General features: G+C 35.3%; 1 protein-coding gene across 2 annotated transcripts in view; it reads right to left on the reverse strand.

The window, feature by feature from the left end:
• Positions 1 to 3,417: 3,417 nt before the first annotated feature.
• The window catches only part of cd9a (CD9 molecule a), a 30,852-nt gene continuing 12,004 nt past the window's right edge, over positions 3,418 to 22,265 (reverse strand). The window contains exons 1-8 of one of the 2 annotated variants that reach the window (XM_056478820.1): positions 21,718 to 21,934; positions 15,324 to 15,426; positions 15,155 to 15,252; positions 10,419 to 10,493; positions 8,696 to 8,797; positions 7,995 to 8,084; positions 6,034 to 6,117; positions 3,418 to 3,891 (exon numbers count right to left, since the gene is read on the reverse strand). In XM_056478820.1, coding sequence (XP_056334795.1) covers positions 3,826 to 3,891; positions 6,034 to 6,117; positions 7,995 to 8,084; positions 8,696 to 8,797; positions 10,419 to 10,493; positions 15,155 to 15,252; positions 15,324 to 15,426; positions 21,718 to 21,783 — 684 coding nt within the window. In that variant the 5' untranslated portion in view covers positions 21,784 to 21,934 and the 3' untranslated portion in view covers positions 3,418 to 3,825. Of the gene's footprint in view, positions 3,892 to 6,033; positions 6,118 to 7,994; positions 8,085 to 8,695; positions 8,798 to 10,418; positions 10,494 to 15,154; positions 15,253 to 15,323; positions 15,427 to 21,717; positions 21,935 to 22,265 lie in introns of those variants that run through there. The other variant, XM_056478819.1, reaches the window with a different exon arrangement.

Here is a 22,265-nt window from a genome sequence, read left to right on the forward strand (position 1 = left end):
CCCTTGTTGTAATTTTATGCAATGAAAAAATTACAATATTTGTATTTGAAATAATGTATAAAATTGTAAGCCAGCTCCACGCTGTAATGCTTGTATACAAGTTTATATTTAAAAAATACATGCACAACTTCATTTGAAAAAAAGGTCTTCAGTATACTGAATAATAATTTTAAAAAAAAAGATGTTTTAGAGAGAAATTGTGAGTAAATGTTTTGGGTGTGCCTCTGCGTGCTTTCATATCATTTCAGTCTCTCTGATCTCTTATCTGTTTTGGTTTGTTGGTGAGTCACAGTGTCATTTATTACGTACACAAACATTTCTTCACAATGTGTCAGTGTGTTGTGTTTGGGAAACACAGTGATCACATGAAATCAAAGGCAAGAGACAGAGGCAGTTCATAATAATAACACAATGAACTTTCCACTGTACACTCAGCTCTGGTGTGGCGTTGCCAAATTTTGTCCTAATTGAGGCTAAGTAAGGAAAAAACAGGAAACAGGGGAAGAACGGAAAGAGAAAACGATACAAACAAGATGAAGGAAAGTGAGAGGTTGCAGCTTGGTCACATAATGGAGTGACGGATAGTAAACGCTGTGATTCTGGGAACTGGATGTAGTTTTTAGGCATTTCAGTCCCTCTTATCAGCCTGCTGAGTGAAAAACAGACGCCTGTTCAAACACGCTCTGTTAGTAAAGCTTCTTTACTGGCAACCATGAAACTTCAACAAAAAAGTCCTTCGGATTATTAAAATGTTCTGGTGTACTGGTTCTATGAAGAACTTTTCACTAAAAGGTTATTTATGAGATCACAGTGAAAATCCGCTTTTTGTTTTTCCTGGCACAGATCCATACAAACACACTTCATCCTGAATACTCAACCAAAAACACCTAAGCCTACTTTATATGAAGTCTATTAAAGTATTATGGAAACATTATATATTATATTATATATACACATATATATTATATATACATTATACAAGTCTTGTCGCCAATCCAAGTTTTAAGAACAAAAAATAATAACTTGACTTCTAGTTGATCATTTAGTATCAGAAGTGGCTTATATGAAAGGCAAAGGCCTCTAGATTACGCTTATTTTACCATAATAAAATATGATCATGCCTTGATTTTTAATTATTTAATTAGGACAGTAAGGTCTGACTTTGCTTAGACAAAAGTCTTGTCACTTAACAGAAATAATGTCCAGTATAGAATATAAAGTGGTGCAGTGGAAAAAGATTTAATATTGTGGATGACTCCCATGAGCTTGGAGGACTGCATCCATACATCTTTTCAATGACTCTAATAACTTAATAAAATCATCTGGAATGGCAAAGCAGAGTTCATCACGATTCTTTGGATTCATCTTCAATGCCTCCATCTTACCCCAGACATGCTCAATAATGTTCATATCTGGTGACTGGGCTGGCCAGTCCCGGAGCACCTTGACCTTCTTTGCTTTCAGGAACTTTGATGTGGAGGCGGAAGTATGAGAAGGAGCGCTATCCTGCTGAAGAATTTGCCCTCCTCTGTGGTTTGTAATTTAATGGGCAGCACAAAAATGACCTCATTATTTATTTTTTCTTCTGTTGAACAACAAAGAAGATATTTTGAAGAATGCTGGGTTGAAGAAATGTTTCAAATATCTTCTTTTGTGTTTAACAGAAGAAACTAAAATAAGTTTGGAACAATAGAAAGACGAGCAAATGACACAACTCCATTTCGTGGGTCCAAAAAGACAGAAAAGAAGCCCTTTTAACTTCTGCCCCAACCTCCGGCTGGCCTGCAGGTACCCATACTAGTGGATGCTGCTCTCTCATTGGCTGTAGGTGATCGCCGATGTTATTTTCAACCAGAAAAACATTTCACGCAACATGATTTTGCATCGCAGACAGCTTCAGATATTTAGCATGCCAAATTTCTCAAGTGTAGTTCACACTGTGTGATTGTTACTCACGTGAACGAGCACCTATTTGCCTGTGATTTCAGCCATTTGTCAGTGATTTCTCAAAACCTCTCGGAAAGTCAAAATCGGGGCTAAAATCATGCAGTCTGAACTCGGCATTAGGCTTGCGGCTTTGTCCTTTACGCACTGAAATTCCTCCAGATTCCTTGAATCTTTCAATGATTTTATGCACTGTTGAAGGTGAAATATCCAAATGTCTTCCTGTCTTTCTTTGAGGAACTTTGTTTTTAAACATTTCAATCATTTTCTAACATATTTGTTTGCCCATCTTTGCTCCTAAAGGACTTTCTTGGATCCTGCTTTTGTACCAAATCATAATTACAATCACCTGTTGACATCACCTGTTTCAAATCACATCATTAAGCTGCGGTCACACTGGGCTTTCAAAGAGCTTTATGATCAAATTAAAGCAAATGCCTCAGACCGGAAACGCAAGGTCATGCGTCAAGTTTCGCATGTTGCTGCGGTGCAAAGTTCAAGCTTGGTGAACTCTGACCTGCGAAATCGCATCACTTGGCTGTATGAGACCAATCGAGGATCAAAACATGACCTCTCTGGACAGAAATTTAAAACATGGAGCTTTGTGTGTGCGAAATTCTGTCGTGCGGCGCTGCGAAAAGGGGCGGGATTAAACAGGATGATTAGACATTAAAAAAGCGAGCGATTGCTCCGTGTTTTAAATTTCTGTCCAGAGAGGTCATGTTTTGATCCTCGATTGGTCTCACGCAGTCAAGCGATGCGATTTCGCAGGTCAGAGTTCAAGTTTCGCAGGTTGCTGCGGTGCAAAGTTCAAGCTTGGTGAACTCTGACCTGCGAAATCGCATCATTTGACTGCGTGAGACCAATCGAGGATCAATTTTTAATGTCTAATCATCTTGTTTAATCCCGCCCCTTTTCGCAGCGCCGCACGACAGAATTTCGCACACACAAAGCCCAGTGTGACCGTAGCTTTCTTTAACCGATTTACCTGATTACTAATCCTAAACTGCTCCTGTCCCAATTTTTTTTGGAATGTGTTGCAGGTCTGAATGACAGGAAAGGATGAATATTTACAAATGAAATGAAGTTGACCAGACAAAGCATGAAATATTTTGTGTTTATATTGTCTGCAATAAAATACAAGTCAAAGTAAATTTGGAAATCACTACTTTTATTAGTTGCGCTTTCCTTACTGTCCAAACTTTATCTGATCTGGAGTTGTAGCTGTCTAGTAGTAAATTTCACATTCTAATAAAATATTTTAATGAAACCTTTTAAGTTTCCCTGTGATGGGTTGCAACCGGAAGGGCATCTGCTGCATAAAAAAAATGCTGGATAAGTTGGCGGTTCATTCCGCTGTGGCGGCCCCAGATTAATAAAGGGACTAAGCCAAAAAGAAAATGAATGAATGAATGAAGCATTTTAAGTAAACCTCAATTCACATAATAACAAATTCACACAATGCACACAATGAATGATTAAGTTGGCTTTTATTTGAGCCATGTGCACCGATGTGGGTAAATCATCCGACTGTATTAACACACACAAAAATCAAACATTATAAAATTTCAAAACAATTCATATCAAGCAAGTACAACAAAGCAAACAATGGTTCCTCTTTAAAATCGACTATGAACGATAAAAAAATATATAAAAAGTCAGACTTGAAGGCCTTTTTGAAATGGGCTTGGGTCGCTAAACTCAGCCGGTGTTGCCATTACGGGTGGACCAGAGAAGCAGAGCTGCACTAAAGAGAAAGAGTGAATTCCAGTCAATGGAGAGCCAGAAGTGTGCAGCTGCCACTCTTAGCTGATGTGTTCAGACAGTGCTTTTGGGACACAGACGTCATGCAACACAAATATACTGAGAGTGAGAGATGCTTCAGACGATCTCCCGGGTCTTCCTGATGGCACAACACAACATCATGCTGAAGATCATGCCGAAGATCTGCCAGAAACAGACACAGACATACTTGTGCATGTAAGAGACCAGGCTTTCAAAGAGCTTTATGATCAAATTAAAAACAGAAAGAGAGAGAGAGTGACAAAAAAAGATAGAAATTACAAACATTTTATAAAAAAAGGCTCATTGGGAATATGTACCCAGAGCTACATTTTTGAGAACCTGCAAAATATGTTCCCTGGGCTATAGTATTTTGTGTGTAAATCGAATGCTACTAGGTGGTATGATACTGCCGACAACTTTTTTTCATTTTTGCACTGTACCGCTGACCGCTTTCCTCCTTTTGGACAGTTTTTCCTAGCATGACCACTCTGCTCAACGGTGTCAAACATGGGACTCAGAGTGGGAATAGAGTTCACTGAAGTACAGTTCCAGAAACCAGGTAAAACCGTGTGAAATCGTGGTAAAGGCACGCGGCCATGACAGCTTTTCTATTCTTTGCTTTTGAAAACACTATTGGTTGGGTTTTGGGATGCGTAGGTCAGTCAATAGCAAGCTGATATTCGCACGGAAATCTGACAACTTCTCTCACGGATGTGCACCAGACGGACGTTGAGATTAGCAGAAATGTACACAGCAGATTTTGGTGGATTTACGAGAAGTGGAACATGCTCCAGTGATGCATTTGAGATTGTCAGAAATGTAAACGGCGCCCTCTAATGGGTTTGTGAGTCCATGTATGTTGCATGCAATTTTCTATAGCCCATTTTCTGGGTGCGAATTACAGAGGGGTTTGGGGGATTAGTCCCCCTAATTAATGCTTGATCCCCTCTGAATGACATCAAAACAAGATGTATGGTGCTCAGCCCATTATTAGTAAGAAATAGCTTTCTCTGCTCTATATCTTAAATTAATAATTAAAAATGTATAATATAAATATACATTTGACCCCCCATAACAGTTTATACCATTGTGAATGTATAATCAAGCCAATCAATGGTGGGAAAAATATCATTCAACAGTCTGAAACTGGCAGTTCTAGAGCACCGACAGACATCTTAAGTGGTCACAAAACATGTCTCGTAAAATAGGTGTTTATATCTCCATGTAGCCTAAAAAAAGTTAAATTAGACACATAATTTGTATAGTTTGACCTACAGTAACCTCTAAAATAGTCACTAAATATCCCTCAAAACACTGAACATGTATACATTTTATTATAAAATTTGATGTAATTTAAATACATTCAGAAATTGGATTCACTGAAGCATGCATTACCAAGCTACTACCGAAAAAAAAAAATGACCCCCCAACCCCCACCCCCTCATCCTCCCGATTGTCTATGCATAATTTGCACACTGCCTATATTAATACTGGGATATCTATTTTCATATTTCATTAGGTTGTTTGATAAGATTACAATATGAAGGCCTAGTACACAGCAAGGTAACTTTCGTGACATCCCCAAACCTTTTACATCACATAACACATCCTGAAAGTGCCCAGCAGCTTCCACTGCCAGCCACAAAAACTGAGATATAAAAGTGAAGATAGAAGATGAGGTGCAGGAATTCACATAATTAAAAAAAAAAGTACTTTCCAAGTACTTTCAGGTTTAAATGAAGACTTTTTTCAGTTGCATTACACTGCCTATGTGTCTATTTAATGTTCGCGGGGCAGGGAAGGGCGGGGCGGGTTGTAAAAATAGATGTAATAGACAGTGATGCGGGGCAGGCTGGGGTAGGTCAAATGATTTCATAAAAGCGGGACCAGCTGGTTGGAAAAGAAACAGACCCACGCATCACTACACATATATCATATATATATATATGTGTGTATATATGTGTATATATGTGTGTATATATGTGTGTATATATATATATATATATATATATATATATATATATATATATATATATATATATATATATATATATATATATATATACACACACACACACAGGCATTTTAATATCATATTTCATGTTGAGTAAAACTAATTGGGTATACTGTATACATGTAAATAAAAACTAAATAAGTACTAAAATAAAAAAGAAAATTATAAATTTATATAATAATTAATTTCTCCACAATTCTGAGCAGTAGTGTATAAATATAAATGATAAAATTGTTAAAATCCAAATCTTAAAATAAAATGTAAAATTGGATCAAAAGACTAAAGTGTACCATGATCACTCCAGTGGCGATTCCCACTCCTCCAATAATGTGAAGTTTGGAATTAAAAACTTCATCGATGGCATCAGGGCAGCTCTGAAAATACAAAACAACTTCATGTTTATTAATATCACTCTGATCTTTGAATATCCAAAAAAATCTACATTAACACTGATGCTGTTTATTTGCTGGAAAACAGATTCTCATGACTGATATAACATTAGATTCTTAAACCCAGTTAAATCTTTGTGGCAACCTTTGAAAATGCAACATTTCCTTTCACTTTGTAAATACAGAGAAAGATCAACTCTTCTCAATTTCTTTTTACTACGTTGTGTTGAACATTTACTTGACTTCTACTGAGAGAAATCTGTGTGTTTCACTGAATCATTCAAGTTGAGCTGAATGTAGAGCCTCGGGTTACAAACACTTCTAGTGCATTAAAGCTGAGCTGATCTGATCTGATCTGGTGAAAACTGTCCAGAACCAAACCTGCTGCTGCCTGTAAGAGTCCACTGAAAATCACTGCTGGACACTCACTGACTTTCTGTTGTCCTTTTGTTATTAATAATAATAATAATAATAATAATAATAATAATAATAATAATAATAATAATAATAATAATAATAATAATAATAATAATAATAACAACAACAATAATAATAATAATGCTAATAATAATAATAATAATAATAATAATAATAACAATAATAATAATAATAATAATGATAATAATAATAATAATAATAATAATAATAATAATAATAATAATAATAATAATAGGCGACGCTGTGGCGCAGGGGGTAGCACTGTCGCCTCACAGCAAGAAAGTCGCTGGTTCGAGCCTCGGCTGGGTCAGGTGGCATTTCCGTGTGGACTTTGCATGTTCTCACTGTGTTCGCATGGGTTTCCTCCGGGCGCTCCGGTTTACCCCACAAGTCCAAAAACATTTGATATAGGTGAATTGGGTAGGCTAAATTGTTCATAGTGCATGTGTGTGAATGAGTGTGTATGGATGTTTCCAAGTGACGGGTTGCGGCTGGAAGGGCATCCGCTGCATAAAACATGTGCTGGATAAGTTGGCGGTTCATTCCGCTGTGGCAGCCCCAGATTTATAAAGGGACTAAGCCGAAAAGAAAATGAATGAATAATAATAATTGTATTATTATTTAATATATTTATTTATTTTTTGTAGTTTTTATTTTAGTCATTCTAATATAAGCAAAACTGATATAAACAACATGGAGATTTTTTTAAGTCAATTTTCAAATGTTATTTCAATTAACAAAAATGATTATCATTTTATGATAACCCTTTTGGTAATAAACAATAAAAAATAAGTAAGTAAGAAAGACAAATAACACATTTCTAATAACTAGAAATATTTGAATGAAATGAACTGAAATATGCTGTGAAATATGCTTATGAAATATGAAGTTCTTAAGAAATAACAGAACAGTTAAACAGAAACATTAAAAAGCAATACAAAAATGACAAAAACAAGAAAAATTATAAAAATCAAACAACAGTTATAATTCAAAACTAAAAAAAACTATTTACTACAATAGTAATAGATATTACAGTATATAAATAACACTAAAATAACTAATTCACACACCTTATTTCTCACTTCATTAGGACTGAATCAATTTTATACATACATAAAATATGTACAATTTCATAATGTTTTTATAATAATTATATATATACGGTTAGATAAACAATTAACATTCATATATAATTTTATACCAATTTTTTTTAGATGTAGGCTGCATGAATAATATAGCTTATAATATATATATTATAAGATATATAGAATAATATATATATATATATATATATATATATATATATATATATATATATATATATATATATATATATATATATATATATATATATATATATATATATATATATATATATCTTCTATTTCTATCTTATAATACATTTCACATGTAAACATCATTACCTTAATTATGAGGCCATCGAGTCCCTCTTTTTTGGGGCAGGTCTCGTCAAGACTTTCCTGGATGTTTCCTGACGGCCCGCAGCAATTCAGCTGAGAAATGAGGAACAGAAGTTTACAATCATTATTGCTTACAGGGGTCATCTACTGTATATATATAAGCAACAGTTCAGAAACAGGCTGTAATATATGTAAGATTAGTCGCATTATCATTTTTACAATCTCTCTAGGAAAAGCAGCCCTGAGAGATTCACCAAATATGTTTGTTTACAGTTCTGCCACTTACAGGATATGCTATTATTATAAAGGCATCAAAAGCTGAAGCAAACAGCATGTGCTTTCTGAGCATTTGACTGCTACAGCACGATATCAGATCTTCAGAGGAAGATCTAAAATATATACAACAGTTTCACAATATCTTATATACAGTAATATATTATAAAATAATATTTATACTATAATAATAAGTGGTGGCATGGTGGCTCAGTGGTTAGCACTGTCACCTCACTGTTAGAAGGTCGCTGGTTCGAGTCACAGCTGGGCCAGTTGACAAGTTGAGAAAGCAAACAAACTGTTTCAGACCCCATTTACTGTACATCTACTGTATATTTAGAGTCGACCACTTATGATCGGACTGACGAAAACACATCTTAATACCAGATGAACAGTAAACAGGGCCTTAGGAGAAATGGACGAGATCTTACCCCATGCTGGAAGAGCCGAAGTGTTTCTTTCAGAGCGTCTTGTTTGCTTTGTTGGTAGCTGTCGTAGGTTTGTCGGTAGAAAGTGGTTATATCTTCAGTAACCTATGGAAAGATGGAGATGTTCATGGTCCAATCATTTTGTAGGTGTGTGTTTGTAACATATTAGGACTTAAATTTGTATATTGATATGGGTATGACAGGTATTATAAGGTGACTTATGAGGACATTGCTAAGGTCCCAAAAGGCTAATAAATAACTCAAAATGAGGCATAAACATGAACACAATTTGCGATGAGGGTTGGGTTTAGGGATAGCATTGGGGTTGAGAAATAGAAAATACAGTTTGTTCCGTATAAAAACAATAGAAACCTATAGAGTGTCCCCATATTTCACAAAAACAAACGTGTGTGTGTGTATGGGGGGTTGTCAGTGGTTACTGGTTTTAGAAATTTGTATGATAACATGGGTTTGACCAAGGTATTACTACATTGAGGTGGTTTATGAGGACATGCCTGATATGAGTGTAAAAATCATGCTTAATGGGGTCTTTTCATGTTTAAAATGGTGAGGTGTTATGTAGGGCTGCACGATCAATCGAAAAAAGATCACGATCTCGATTCGACCCAATACACGATCTTAATTCAGCTTTTCTACGATTCAGCCAATTATATTTTCAAGGTCAGGAGAGAAGCAAGGCAGTCGCACAAGTCTTCACAGCAAATATTGACACCTTCAAATGGCGTTAAAAGTGTCACATACTGTATTTATAAGGTATAATTTACCTAAAAATGTAATTTCTGTCTTCATGTAATGATGTATTCATGGTCGCGGGATCACATGTGAGCTGACCGCCTGCTGTTTGTTTACTGGCGAGAACGTGCACGCAAATGACGGCTACTTTAGTGAACAGAACCTGCATAGGCTAAATAACGTTCAGTTTGTTGCACAGAGCGATTGTTTGAGGGCCGTGCGGGAGGTTTGATTTGCATATATGTGTTGTTTTTCTCACTGTGAAGGCAGCCATGGGCCGCACTCGGAAGTGAAAGTGAAACCTGTGCGCTCATCATTTAAATGATCATAACGCATTTTAGAGTTATGATTACGACAAGCATTTGATATGTTTTTTCTTTCATAGCTAACACAGTGTTGTGGATGAAAATAAATGTTTACTGTGTCAGTATAACAACCCTAGTCTATATATAATGGAAATATAACGGTCTAATAATGTTGTCAATGACAGATGACAAGCACATGTCTTAAACATAATAAATCAACTTCAGAATTATGAATAGTTATATTCTGATGTCATCATTTTACTGTGAATTAACAAACAGGGAATATTGAAAGTCTGTTTAAGTCCACCATAATGACTGTACAAAATTTACCATTTTAAGCAACAGTAGAGCTACACATAGGCCTAATATTATTATATTGTTGTTTTACCATATGTTTGAGAAATACAATAATAATAGGTTAATCATATTGACCTTTATTTTACATTTACAGAATTGTGTGAGAAAAATCGTGATCTTGATTTTAAGCAAAAAAAAAAACGTGATTCACATTTTTGCCAGAATTGTGCAGTCCTAGTTTTGTGTGAGGGTTTGGTTTAGGGGTAAAGGTGGGAAAAAGCCAAATAATAAGTGTTTTTTCAGTATAAAATACATTACGCCTATGAAGAGTCAACGTTAAGGTGTTGGTACACTAAACGTGTAAAACTCACCTTGGTCTGGTTGGAAAATCCCCAAATTCCAGCAGCCACTTCGACTGCGAAAATGACCAAGAGGAAGAAGAAGAACTGTGGGAAAAACATTCAGGTCAGACGACACATAACAACACATTCAGGTCTGTTCTGAACTGGAAGAAATACATTAAAACTTTATGGAAAAGTATGAAAATTGCAAATGTGTCCAGACTTAAAGGGCGCCTACATTAGACCTTTTTTCAGATTTAATACAAGTGTTTTGCGACTCCAGAATGTGTCTGTAAAGTTTCAGCTCAAAACACCCATCAGATTTTTTATTATACCTTTTATTAAATTCCTATTTATACATTTTTGTACTGGGTGGCTGTTTTGGTGTACTGCTCCTTTAAGGCTAGTCCTCCCCGCCCACCGTTTCTACGTGCCTTTCTGCGTGCCTTAATCTCCTCCCTCGGCTGCGTCAGACAACAGACAGACTTAAAGGAAGCAGATCTCACGTAGCGTTTGTGAGAAATACTACAGCAAGAACTTTACCAATGAGGATTTGTTGTGCAGTTGCATCAATCAGTCACACAAAGTTCACACGCGTGCACACACCGCAGCAGGCAGACACAGACACACACACACACACACACACACACACACACACACACACACACACACCACACACACACACACACACACACACACCACACACACACACACACACACACACACACAGAGCGCCCGTTTAGCTTCGCACTCTGTTTGCACGCAAATGTGACAGGATACATGTTAATCCTCACTGCTGTATGGATATCTGTTATGTTCATGTACAAAATAAACCTGATTTAATGTCCACAAACCGGGATTGAAGCGTCTTCCTTTATAATTGTTCCGACACGCGGCTGTGCTGATGAAGTTAAGCTAAGCTAAATCGCTGTAATTCATTACACACATGCAATGTTTTAAAACATTTTAAACTTGTAAAACTCACTCTTGATCACATTTGATGATGATTGATGATCCTAACGAACTGAACACTCCTTTTATTCCCGGTTGCTTTGCGCACGTCTGGTCTTGCCGATATGATTATACACGTGACTACCTGGACATGTTAATGCGCACAGCTGTCAATCAATTTGGTGGGCGGGGGGACCGCAATCCTACGTAAAGTTGCGGTCGATCTAAAAAACCGCTCCAATTGGTCCACCGATTTTATGTTGCTAAATTGAAAAAAAAAGGACTGGGTGTTTTTATATCAGCCCAATATGACGGTCTATACACCATACATGCACATATGTCTGTCCAAACAGCTTGAAAAGTAGATTTTTCACCATAGGTGCCCTTTAAAAAAAACGTTTTTCAGATTAAAAAAAAACATGAATTACACAATTCATGTAATGGTATTTACTATTTTACCCAATGTATGTGTGGAGCATGTGTCAAATGCTATATATTGTCAGTGTGCAAAAAAAACTTTTCCATAATAATGAAAAATCAAATAACGGACAGGTAAAACATACATGTAATCAAATTAATTATTTACAATGTATAGGTGGCTCGCAAAAAATAAATACAATTAAATAATGCGTATCCACAATATGTACAGTTTTAAGGATTTAAAACCATTTTTAACACCATTTAAAGCAGGGGTGTCCAAACTCGGTCCTGGAGGGCCGCTGTCCAACATAGTTTAGCTCCAACTTGCTTCAACACACCTGCCTGGACGTTTCTAGTATACCTAGAAACAGCTTCATTAGCTGGTCCAGGTGTGTTTAATTGGGGTTGGAACTAAAATATGCATGACACTGGCCCTCCAGGACTGAGTTTGGACACCCCTGATTTAAAGGATTGAAAATTGACCCTTTTTTTAAACAGTAAAATATATGTATTTATAATTTGTCACTGTAATATTACTGTTGTTTTGTCAGAAATACAAATTTTGGTTTCATTAATTTGGCCTAGTGTGGAACAATCATGAGACTAATTTCTTATAAATAGTATTGAAAAAAAAAAACAGTTTGAATAAAGATTTTTGTTGTCATGGTTTACATGTAATTTAAACAAAAAATTACATTTTCTAAAGAATAAAAAAGCTGTAAAATTGCAAAAACATGGCAAGATTCACAACCTTAAAAGTGCTGTATGTAAGTTTTTGACTCTTCTAAAGCATAAAAATACCATAATATGTTTGCAGATATTTAAGAAACATGCTAAGTGAACATTCTTGTTTATCTGAAAAACAATGCAGAAGTCAGATATTCTGACCGAAATGCGACCTCCGGTGGACAGTAGCAGACTATGAGAAAATGAGACAGATTCAGATCCACATGAGGTTATTAATTAGCAGATTATATAAATATTACGAGTGTAAACACTAAATGAGCAGGTTACATTGTAACCGCATGTCCTAACAACACGCTTCATCAAAGAATATGCAGTGATGAGCAATTTGGCTGTTTGCACCAGACGAAACACAACAGAAATTTAAATACAGCCATTCAGAAGCACAGAATATGCACTCACTCACGAAATGGTAAGGTTTCTAATCTAATTAATACATATTAACCCTCTTTAACATTATTAAATGTACATGCTGAATCACTCATATGTGTTTAGTTCTAAAGTTCAATTTCAAACGGTTTATTTTATTGTCAAGCTCTGAGGTGAACTATCTGCTGCTGCTTTCAGTATATGGCAATAAATATCATGTAAAATGGCATTCAAACTCACATTGTTAGCATTTAACACTGAATAAAGCACATGAGGTGTACCTGAGGTGGTCATAGTTTTCTGTTGTTCACCTGTGGGAAATTGAAGCCGTTTCTAATTTATCAATTTGAGGTGTTGGTTAGGACAAAAACTCATTTTAATATGGAAAATATTCCTTCTATTGGTGCCGTTGCTTAAATTTAGAACACGGATTAAACCTGCGCTTGCATTTGTTTGGATCCTGGAGTGCAATACCTTGTTCAACCACTGGGTGTCAAACTTACATACTGCACCTTTAATTTTTTTACCTTTACTTATTAATGAGTAATCAGACACAATATGACTTTAGCTAAAAGAAATCATTATGATTGTATAAAAAGTACAAATCCTTCAGGCCAAAACAGACCTAGAATACAAAAACAGTAAATACAGCTGAAGTCAGAATGATTCGCCCCCCTGTGAATTTTTTTTCTTCTTTCTCAAATATTTCTCAAATGATGTTTAACAGAGCAAGGAAATTTTCACCGTATTTCCTTTAATATTTTTTTTTCTGGAGAAAGTCTTATTTGTTTTATTTTGGCTAGCATAAAAGCAGTTTTAGTGCAGATCGCTGAAGAACTACAGTGTGCCACTTTAATGAACCACAACTCCCAGAAGACTTTGCACACACACACCAGATCCTGATTACACACACACAGCTGGAGACTCATGATGCACTGACAAACAGGATTATAAATACACCTTACTGACACACACACACTTTGCTGAGTCTTGTAAGCTGTAAGTAAGCAAATTTTAAAGCATTCTCCTTGCTTAGCCTTGCCGTTTTTTTGACCCTTGCCTTGTTTATTGTTTTCTGTTGTTTTGCTTCCTGTCCTGACCATTCGCCTGTACTTTGACTACGCTTTTATATTTTCTGCATCCTCCTGTTTGCAGTGGTGAGTAAAGCAAGGCTTTATGAAACACTGAAACAGTCGAAGCAAATGTGTCAAAGATTCAAAACATTTCGAAACCCATCTGTACAGCGACAACTAGTGGTAATTTTTAAGTATTGCTCTGGAACAGCTTCAGCAAAGAAACAGTTACACAAATTGTGGAATTATGCCCCACGTTGTAGAATTGATATTTCAAATGATTTAGTGAAGCGGTGAGAGTTCCAGACTAGCAAGCAGACATAATGGGTTCGAATTCAGGGTGATGCAGACATTAGTTTTTAAATGCTCTGTTCTTGTAGCGTGTTTTGTTTTAACATTGTTCTGACATCCAAATGAACACTTTGTGAATAAATGTCTTGTTTTGGTCATAACAAATTAACATTATTAAAATACATCAAGTCACAATTTCTGAGCATTTGTGCAAGTCGGGATTCGAACACAAGACATTTGCAGCACAGTTATTTTATAGACATGCATATTCTACGAGGCTACATAAGACACAAAACTCTTCTGAAATACTCAATGCTTTGAATCGCTTTAGTCACATGATCTGTGTGTTTCGAATCACCTTAGTCACATGACCTGGGTGTTTTGAATCAACTTAGTCATGTGACCTGGGTGTTTCGGATCATGCTTCGGTGCAGTGTTTCGAAAGCCATCCCTAACCAGGACTATAAATGCACCTCACTCACACACATGCTTTGCTGAGTCTTGTAATTCAAAGCAGTTTTCCCTAGTTTTGCCTTGCCGTGTTTTTGACCCTTGCCTTGTTTATTGTTTTCTGTTGTTTTGCTGCCTGTCCTGACCATTGCTTGCCTGATGATTCTGTTTAATAAAGCTGCATGTGGATCCTCACCTCTGTTGTCCCTGACCCATTACAACTAATATCTTGATAAATATAAAGTAAAATATTATGTACTGTCATCATGGCAAAGATAAAATAAATCAGTTATTAGAAATGAGTTATTAAAAGTATTATGTTTAGAAATGTGTTGAAAAATCTTCCCTTCGTAAACAGAAATTGGGAAAAAAATATACAGGGGGGCTAATAATTCTGACTTCAACTGTATATACAGATTTTAAATAAAGCAATAATTGACGATAAAAGCTGCATAACATGTGCATTACCAATCCCAGCATGCAAGGGGACTCCTGGATAGCTCCGCAACATCCGAAAAATCCCACCACCATCATGAGCGCACCAGCAGCAATGAGGATATACACTCCTGCAACACAAACACCTCAGTGTAAAAGCAGCCGTTCACATCACATCTGATAAAAGCACATCTCTGCTGACCTGTGTAGAAGACATAAGGAGAGTTTTCCCCTTCAAACAAACTCTTGGTTTTTGGATCAAACCTCAGCCAAAGTCCAACAGCCAAGACGGCTGTGCCTGCGATCTGCAACACAACAACATAAGTCACTTTATCTGGCCAATGCATTAAAATGAACACAAATCTAAATTATTATTATTTAACATTAGAATAAAAACAGATAAAGGAGCAGATATGGAGTAAATTGGTCTAAAAGCCTTCTCTTAATGTGCTCATTCATCTGAAGGGTACTTAGTTTTGGCCCAGTTTTTTATAGCCAATCGACTGTGGATAATTACTGCCACAGGGAAGTTACATCCTGACAATGCTGATTGGCTGATCCACGTGCAGTCCATCGCTAGTAATAATATATATATATATATATATATACACACACACACACACAATACATAAGTAAAAAATAAATAAATAAAAATAGAGGGTGGCTCAGTGGTTAGCACCGTCGCCTCACAGCAAGAAGGTCGTTGGTTCGAGTCCCAAATGGGTCAGTTGGCATTTCTGTGTGGAGTTTGCATGTTCTCCCAGTGCTGGAGTGGGTTTCCTCCCAGTGCTCTGGGTTCCCCCACAGTCCAAACACATGCGCTATAGGTGAATTAAATAAACTAATCTAGTGTAGTGTATGAGTGTGTGTATGTGTGTGTAAATTTGAGAGTGTATTGGTGTTTCCCAGTAATGGGTTGCAGCTGCAAGGGCATCCACCGTTTAAAACATATGCCAGAATAGTTGGTGGTTCATTCCACTGTGGCGACCCCTGATAAATAAGATACTAAGCCAAAAGAGAATGAACGAATGAATGAATGAAATAAAAATAGATTTTAAAAAAGGGCGAAAAATGTATTAACGGTTCATATGAGGCTAACAATTTTTTTTTAAATAAATACATAACATGTAAATGTTATAAAATAAAATAATTATACAAATGTCATGTGTTTAATTACTACCACAGAAATGTACATGTTGATTTTTGGCTGATTATGCAGTCGTTATATATGTGTATCAGATGCAAAATTTTAAATAAATAAAAATGTAAATTTAAGAAATATGAAACACAAAGTAAATATATATATTTTTAAAATTTGGTCACACTTTATTTTGATGGTCCGTTTGTTGAATTTAAGTTACATTGCATCTACATGCCAACTAATTCTCTTTAGATTATAAGTAGACTGTTAGCTTGAGGTTAGGGTTAAGTTGACATGTACTTGCAAAGTTTCTCATAGTCCGTTAAATGTCTGTTTAGCAGCCGTATCAACAGATATTAAGCAGACAGTCTACTAATACTCAAATGGACCATCAAAATAAAGGGTTACCAAAAGTTTTTTTTTTTTTTTACATTTAATAAAAAATAATGATTTAAATGTGGCTTACAAAAGCATTTTAACTAAATAAACACATAAATTTTGAAACATTAAAAAATAAATTCAAATCCAATGTGAATAATTACTGCACTATCCCTTTAACTGGGATACTTTTTTGTATTTTTTTTCCCCTTTTTTGGAAACTAACAATGCTGTGTGTGTAAACCATTATTTAACGCAGTCATTATTTAAAGCAGTCAAAATATGGTCAAAAGTATGATAGAGCAGGCAGTTAAAGGGAAAACTAAAATAGATATAAAATAAATGAGAAATATTAAAAAAATAAAATATAGGTAATAAAAAGTGTTTGAATAAATCAAATTATTTAGGATGCATATGGAGCTCGCAAAAAAAAAGAACAAATAAAAATAATAAATACCTTTGTAATAAATATAATAATATTAAATTAAACAACTCTAGTAAAACAAAAATGTAATAATAAAAAATAAATTGAGAAAATATTAAACATAAAATAAAAAGAAAACTACCACAAAAACAATTTTAACCATTACATACAAACAGCCTCTTATAACAAAACATTTAAGATTTAGCCTACACAAAATCCATTTCTGCCAGAATACATGACTAATTTTACAGCAGCAGGGGCGACCAGCCAATGTTAACCAGCCAAACGTTGACCAATTTGCTGATTCCCTGTAGGAGATAAAGCTAAATGAACAGCACACTGCAGGTGCATGGATTATGTAATAATACAAGCTATAACAACAACAACAGCAGCAGCAGTACTGTTTTATACCAATCTTTTCTGTTCTGATATTAAAAACAGGCACAACAGAATGTTCTGCCAATCTGTTAGACATATAATCATAATTATAGTATATATTTATGTTTATCAGCAGTTGTCAAAACCATGTGCCTGATTTATTCATTCATCATTCATTTTCTTTTTGGCTTAGTCCCTTTATTAATCCGGGGTCGCCACAGCGGAATGAACCGCCAACTTATCCAGCACATGTTTTATGCAGCGGATGCCCTTCCAGCTGCAACTCATTTCTGGGAAACATCCATACACACTCATTCACACTATGGACAATTTAGCCTATCCAATTCACCTGTATTGCATGTGTTTGGACTTGTGGGGGAAACCGGAGAACCTGGAGGAAACCCACACGAACACAGAGAGAACATGCAAACTCCACACAGAAATGCCGACTGACCCAGCCGAGGCTGGAACCAGTGACCTTCTTGCTGTGAGGCAACAGCACTACCTACTGCACCACTGCGTCGCCCGTGCCTGATTTAAAGGGGACCTATTATGCAAAAATCTTTTATAATGGGTTTAAACACCTTCATTTGGCAACAATCTGTAAATATAAGCAGCTTCTAATGGTAAAAATAGGGCTGGGCAATATGGCATTAAAAAAAAAATAATAATAAATAAATAAATCACTGATTTTTTTTTCACAAAACAATTGATTAACGGGTTAAATTGTAAATTTATGAATTATATTTTTTTATAATTACACTTTCTGCAGAAACATTCTGATTGACATTCTCCAGAGGGGGGAAGCCCTGACTATTAGTGACGATCTTTCCCTCATTAGCAAAGGAGGTTAGACTTGTTTTTGAATCTGCCACTATGCTGACACATTTGACGCATTTGTAGCTCCGCCCTCTTTTGATAAGCACACAATCTCATTTCAATTTAAAGCGACAGTCACCAAAACTGCACAATTAGGATCAAAGCATAAAAGGGGCATATTTAGAGAGTTATAAAGCATTATTTGTGTGGTATTTTGAGCTGAAACTTAGCATGCACCCTCTAGGAGACATCAGAGACTTTTTTTTACATCTTGTAAAAATAGGCAGAATAGGGACCCTTTAAATGGATGGTTCCTTTACCTCCTCATTTACTAACTTCCTCCCTTTTAAGGAGAGAAATACTATGGGAGTCAAGCATCCAACATTTTTCAAAATATCTTGTGTTAAACAGCAGAAAGAAAGTCATAAAGGTTTTTTAACAAGTGAAGGGTGAGTACATGATAACTGATCTTTCATTTTTGAGTGAACTGTCACTTTAAGAGAAAATGTATCCACTATCACGAGGAAAAAATCATGCTTGCTTCCTTTTCTTACATAAAAATACTGAAACTCTGACTCAACATCTGTGGGTTTGAGCCAAAATGACTGCAGATTAATAAAGTCAAGCCAGATTAGTGAGCTCAAGGGCATCATGAGATTTTGCATGAATGTTAATATTTACAAACATGCAAACATTAATAAATGCATCACACTGACCAATCATATTTCAGCCATTAACACACTTCAGATTTGATCACTGTTCTTGCCAGTTGATTGTTATTATTATTAGTATTATTATATTATTATTATTATATTATAACATTGCATTACTAATAGTAATTTTTTTCTATTACAAGTTTTCTAATATGCTATATTTAAACATGCAAATTGTGCATTTAATGAACTACAGGCTAATTTGCATACATTTCTAAAACACAGATCTGAACATTGATGTAAGGTTTAAGATATACATTTTTTTAAACATTTCAGAGTCAAATGTGTTTACAGAAGAATCATTTTTAATCACCCCATGATTCAGAAAATCCAATGATCCTAAAATAATATGTCAAAGGGCGCCTATTTTATCTCTTTTTCAAGATTTAAGATCAGTCTTTTGTGTCTCCAGAATGTGTCTGTAAAGTTTCAGCTCAAAACACCCATCAGATTATTTGTTATACCAGAATATTGGAATTTTCTGCTCTGAACACACTAGCTGTTTTTGTTGCCTGTGCAATTATTGGTAGTTCTCCTCGCCTACCATTCCCAAAAGTGCATTAACTGCAGAAAGACAAATGAAAAGTTTTTGACTGCCTAGCTACTAACGGTAAGGTTACATCATCCACATCGTTATGCCAGCAGTCAATCACCTAAATTAGTATAATATTAATAGTTTAATAAACACACACATTCGGTTACATTGAAAACAGTATTTTTTTCTGCAGTAGCCTAAATAAATCTTAAACATTAAACATGCTTTTACGTCAGCTGTATTAACAAATATAACCTATGAATAGCCTAATAATAAACTATGCTTATTAAGAAATAATAAAAAACAGCTTATTTTTACATTGAAAGATGCTCCGAAGCTGTATTAAAAACTCCCAAAACACATGCAGTTAACTAATTTATGTGAATCAATCAAACAGTATCTCATTTAACTGCATTTTGCAGCTCAAAGAGGGTATTTTCAACTGCAGAGCGCACAATAAACCAAGAAAGATCCTGACTTCTGCCAGAAAAGGCAAACATTTTGATTTTTCTCCAGAAGAATGGCTAAAAACTGAGAGTCATTTTCCTTTAAACCATTGGCATTCTTTAAATAAAAACTATTTATTTGTTTTACAATTATTGGTTTGGTTTAATTTTATTTTAAAAACATAATAATAAAATAAAGTGTTGATAATTCTGTTCAACCTTGTTTTTTTATAAAAAAAAACCACTACAAAAAGCACTGATAAGCGAGTCGTTAAAGTACCAAACCGATAAGTGGTATCAATAAAAGTAGTAATACCGTTAAAACCTTAACCATACCCATCCCTAGTGACCGACATGACGGAAGCAGATCTCACGTAACGTTTGTGAGAAATGCTAAGAACTTTCCCAATGATTATTTGATGTATGTATTGTGGAGTTGATTCAAGGCTTTCAATGAGTTATTCAATGTCGTTACAAAGTTCATGTACACACACACACACACACACACAAACACACAGAGCGCGCGTTTAACTTTGCACTGTTTTTGCACAGCAAATGTGACAGGATACATGTTAATATCCACTGCTGTATGGATATCTGTTATGTTAATGTACAAAATAAACCTGATTTAACGTCCACAAACCGGGATTGAAGCATCTTCTTTTATAATTGTATTGACATGCGGCTGTGGTGATAAGTAAAGCTGAAGTAAATCGCTGTAATTGATTACAAACTTGGACTGTTTTAAAAACATTTTAAACTTGTAAAACTCCTTCTTGATCACATTTGATGATGATTGATGATCACAGAGAGTTGAACTGATCTTGTAATTCCAGTTGCTTTGCACACGTTCTGTCATGTTGATATAAATATACCTGTTACTACAGAGACATGTTAATACACGACTTTCAATCAATTTGGTGGGCGGGGAAACTACACTCCTACGTCACGTTGAGGTCGGCCTCAAAACGGGAGGGATTTGGATCCTATTTTACCGTCAAGAAGTTTAAAAAAAAAGAGACTCATTGTCTTTATATCACCCCAATATGACTGTGGACACACTATACCTACACACAGTTCTGTCCAAACAGCTTCCAAAAGATGATTTTCATCATAGGTGCCCTTTAATATACAATCATAATATTGATCATATATGTTTGTGTAAAAACAAAACTATTTCCGAATACAGATCTCAATAAAACCATGAAGTTTTATATCAGATTGTGGTTTTCAGATTGTGTCAAAAAGAAATCCGTTTGGATGTTTTCTTTACATTAAAGAGAAAATAAAGCATCTTATGAAAAGCCCAAAATTGACAGGCTTATGAAAAACAAGTTTTGCCTTGACTTAAATCTGCTTGAAGTGAACTATCAGACATGCTAATGCTACGCTCCACATGACAACATGTGACTGATTATTTGTTCCAGTCACATCCTGCACACTCAGCTCCATGTTTAAGAGGATTCGCGTCCTGCTCTTTGATTGATTCTCTTTGACCCAGATCTTTTGTTTGAAAAAACTCAAAGTCCACAAATGTGCTCCAGATCTCCATCCCAATGCTTAGCTAAACAAACACCCTGACAACAAGTGCACTTTACCCTCTCACCCCAATCCATACACACACACACGTGCGCACATAAATAAAAAATAAAAAATAAAAAAAATCACAATACAAACACCATTTAATAATGCTGACTGGACACATTCACACATTCACTCTACTCCCAAAAACACAAATATGGTAGAAAGAGTGAGCACTTACCCAGAAGACTGAGTTCAGGATAAACATGGCATATTTTATACATTTTGGACATCCCTCAACACCCATTTTCACCTCTTTTGAGTTACTTTGAGAAAGTGTGTTAACTATGTCTAGTTGTTTACCTGCACAAGCTAAGATAAAAACAGGAGATTCTACAGACGCGCTGTTTGTTTGTTAGAAAATGACTCCCTTTGTGAGGAGAAATTGAAACTAAAAGTTGACTGTGTGTCAATGGGAGGAGTTTACAGGTTGTAGGTGGTGTGTGTGTGTGTGTGTGTGTGTGTGTGTGTGCGTGCATGTTAGGACAGGAAAAAAACAAAACAAATGAAATGCAAATTTGTCATGCGATATTTTATGACAATTTACCACATTTAAGTTAGAGTTAACAATAAAAATAAATATGTAAATAAGTCTGTATGTATAATATATATAAATACACACACACACACATATATATATATACACATATACACTACATTTATATACATATACACTACATCTATATCTATCTATCTATCTATCTATCTATCTATCTATCTATCTATCTA

The sequence above is a fragment of the Danio aesculapii genome, chromosome 18, assembly GCF_903798145.1.
Source record: "Danio aesculapii chromosome 18, fDanAes4.1, whole genome shotgun sequence".
Classification (NCBI taxonomy): Eukaryota; Metazoa; Chordata; class Actinopteri; order Cypriniformes; family Danionidae; genus Danio; species Danio aesculapii.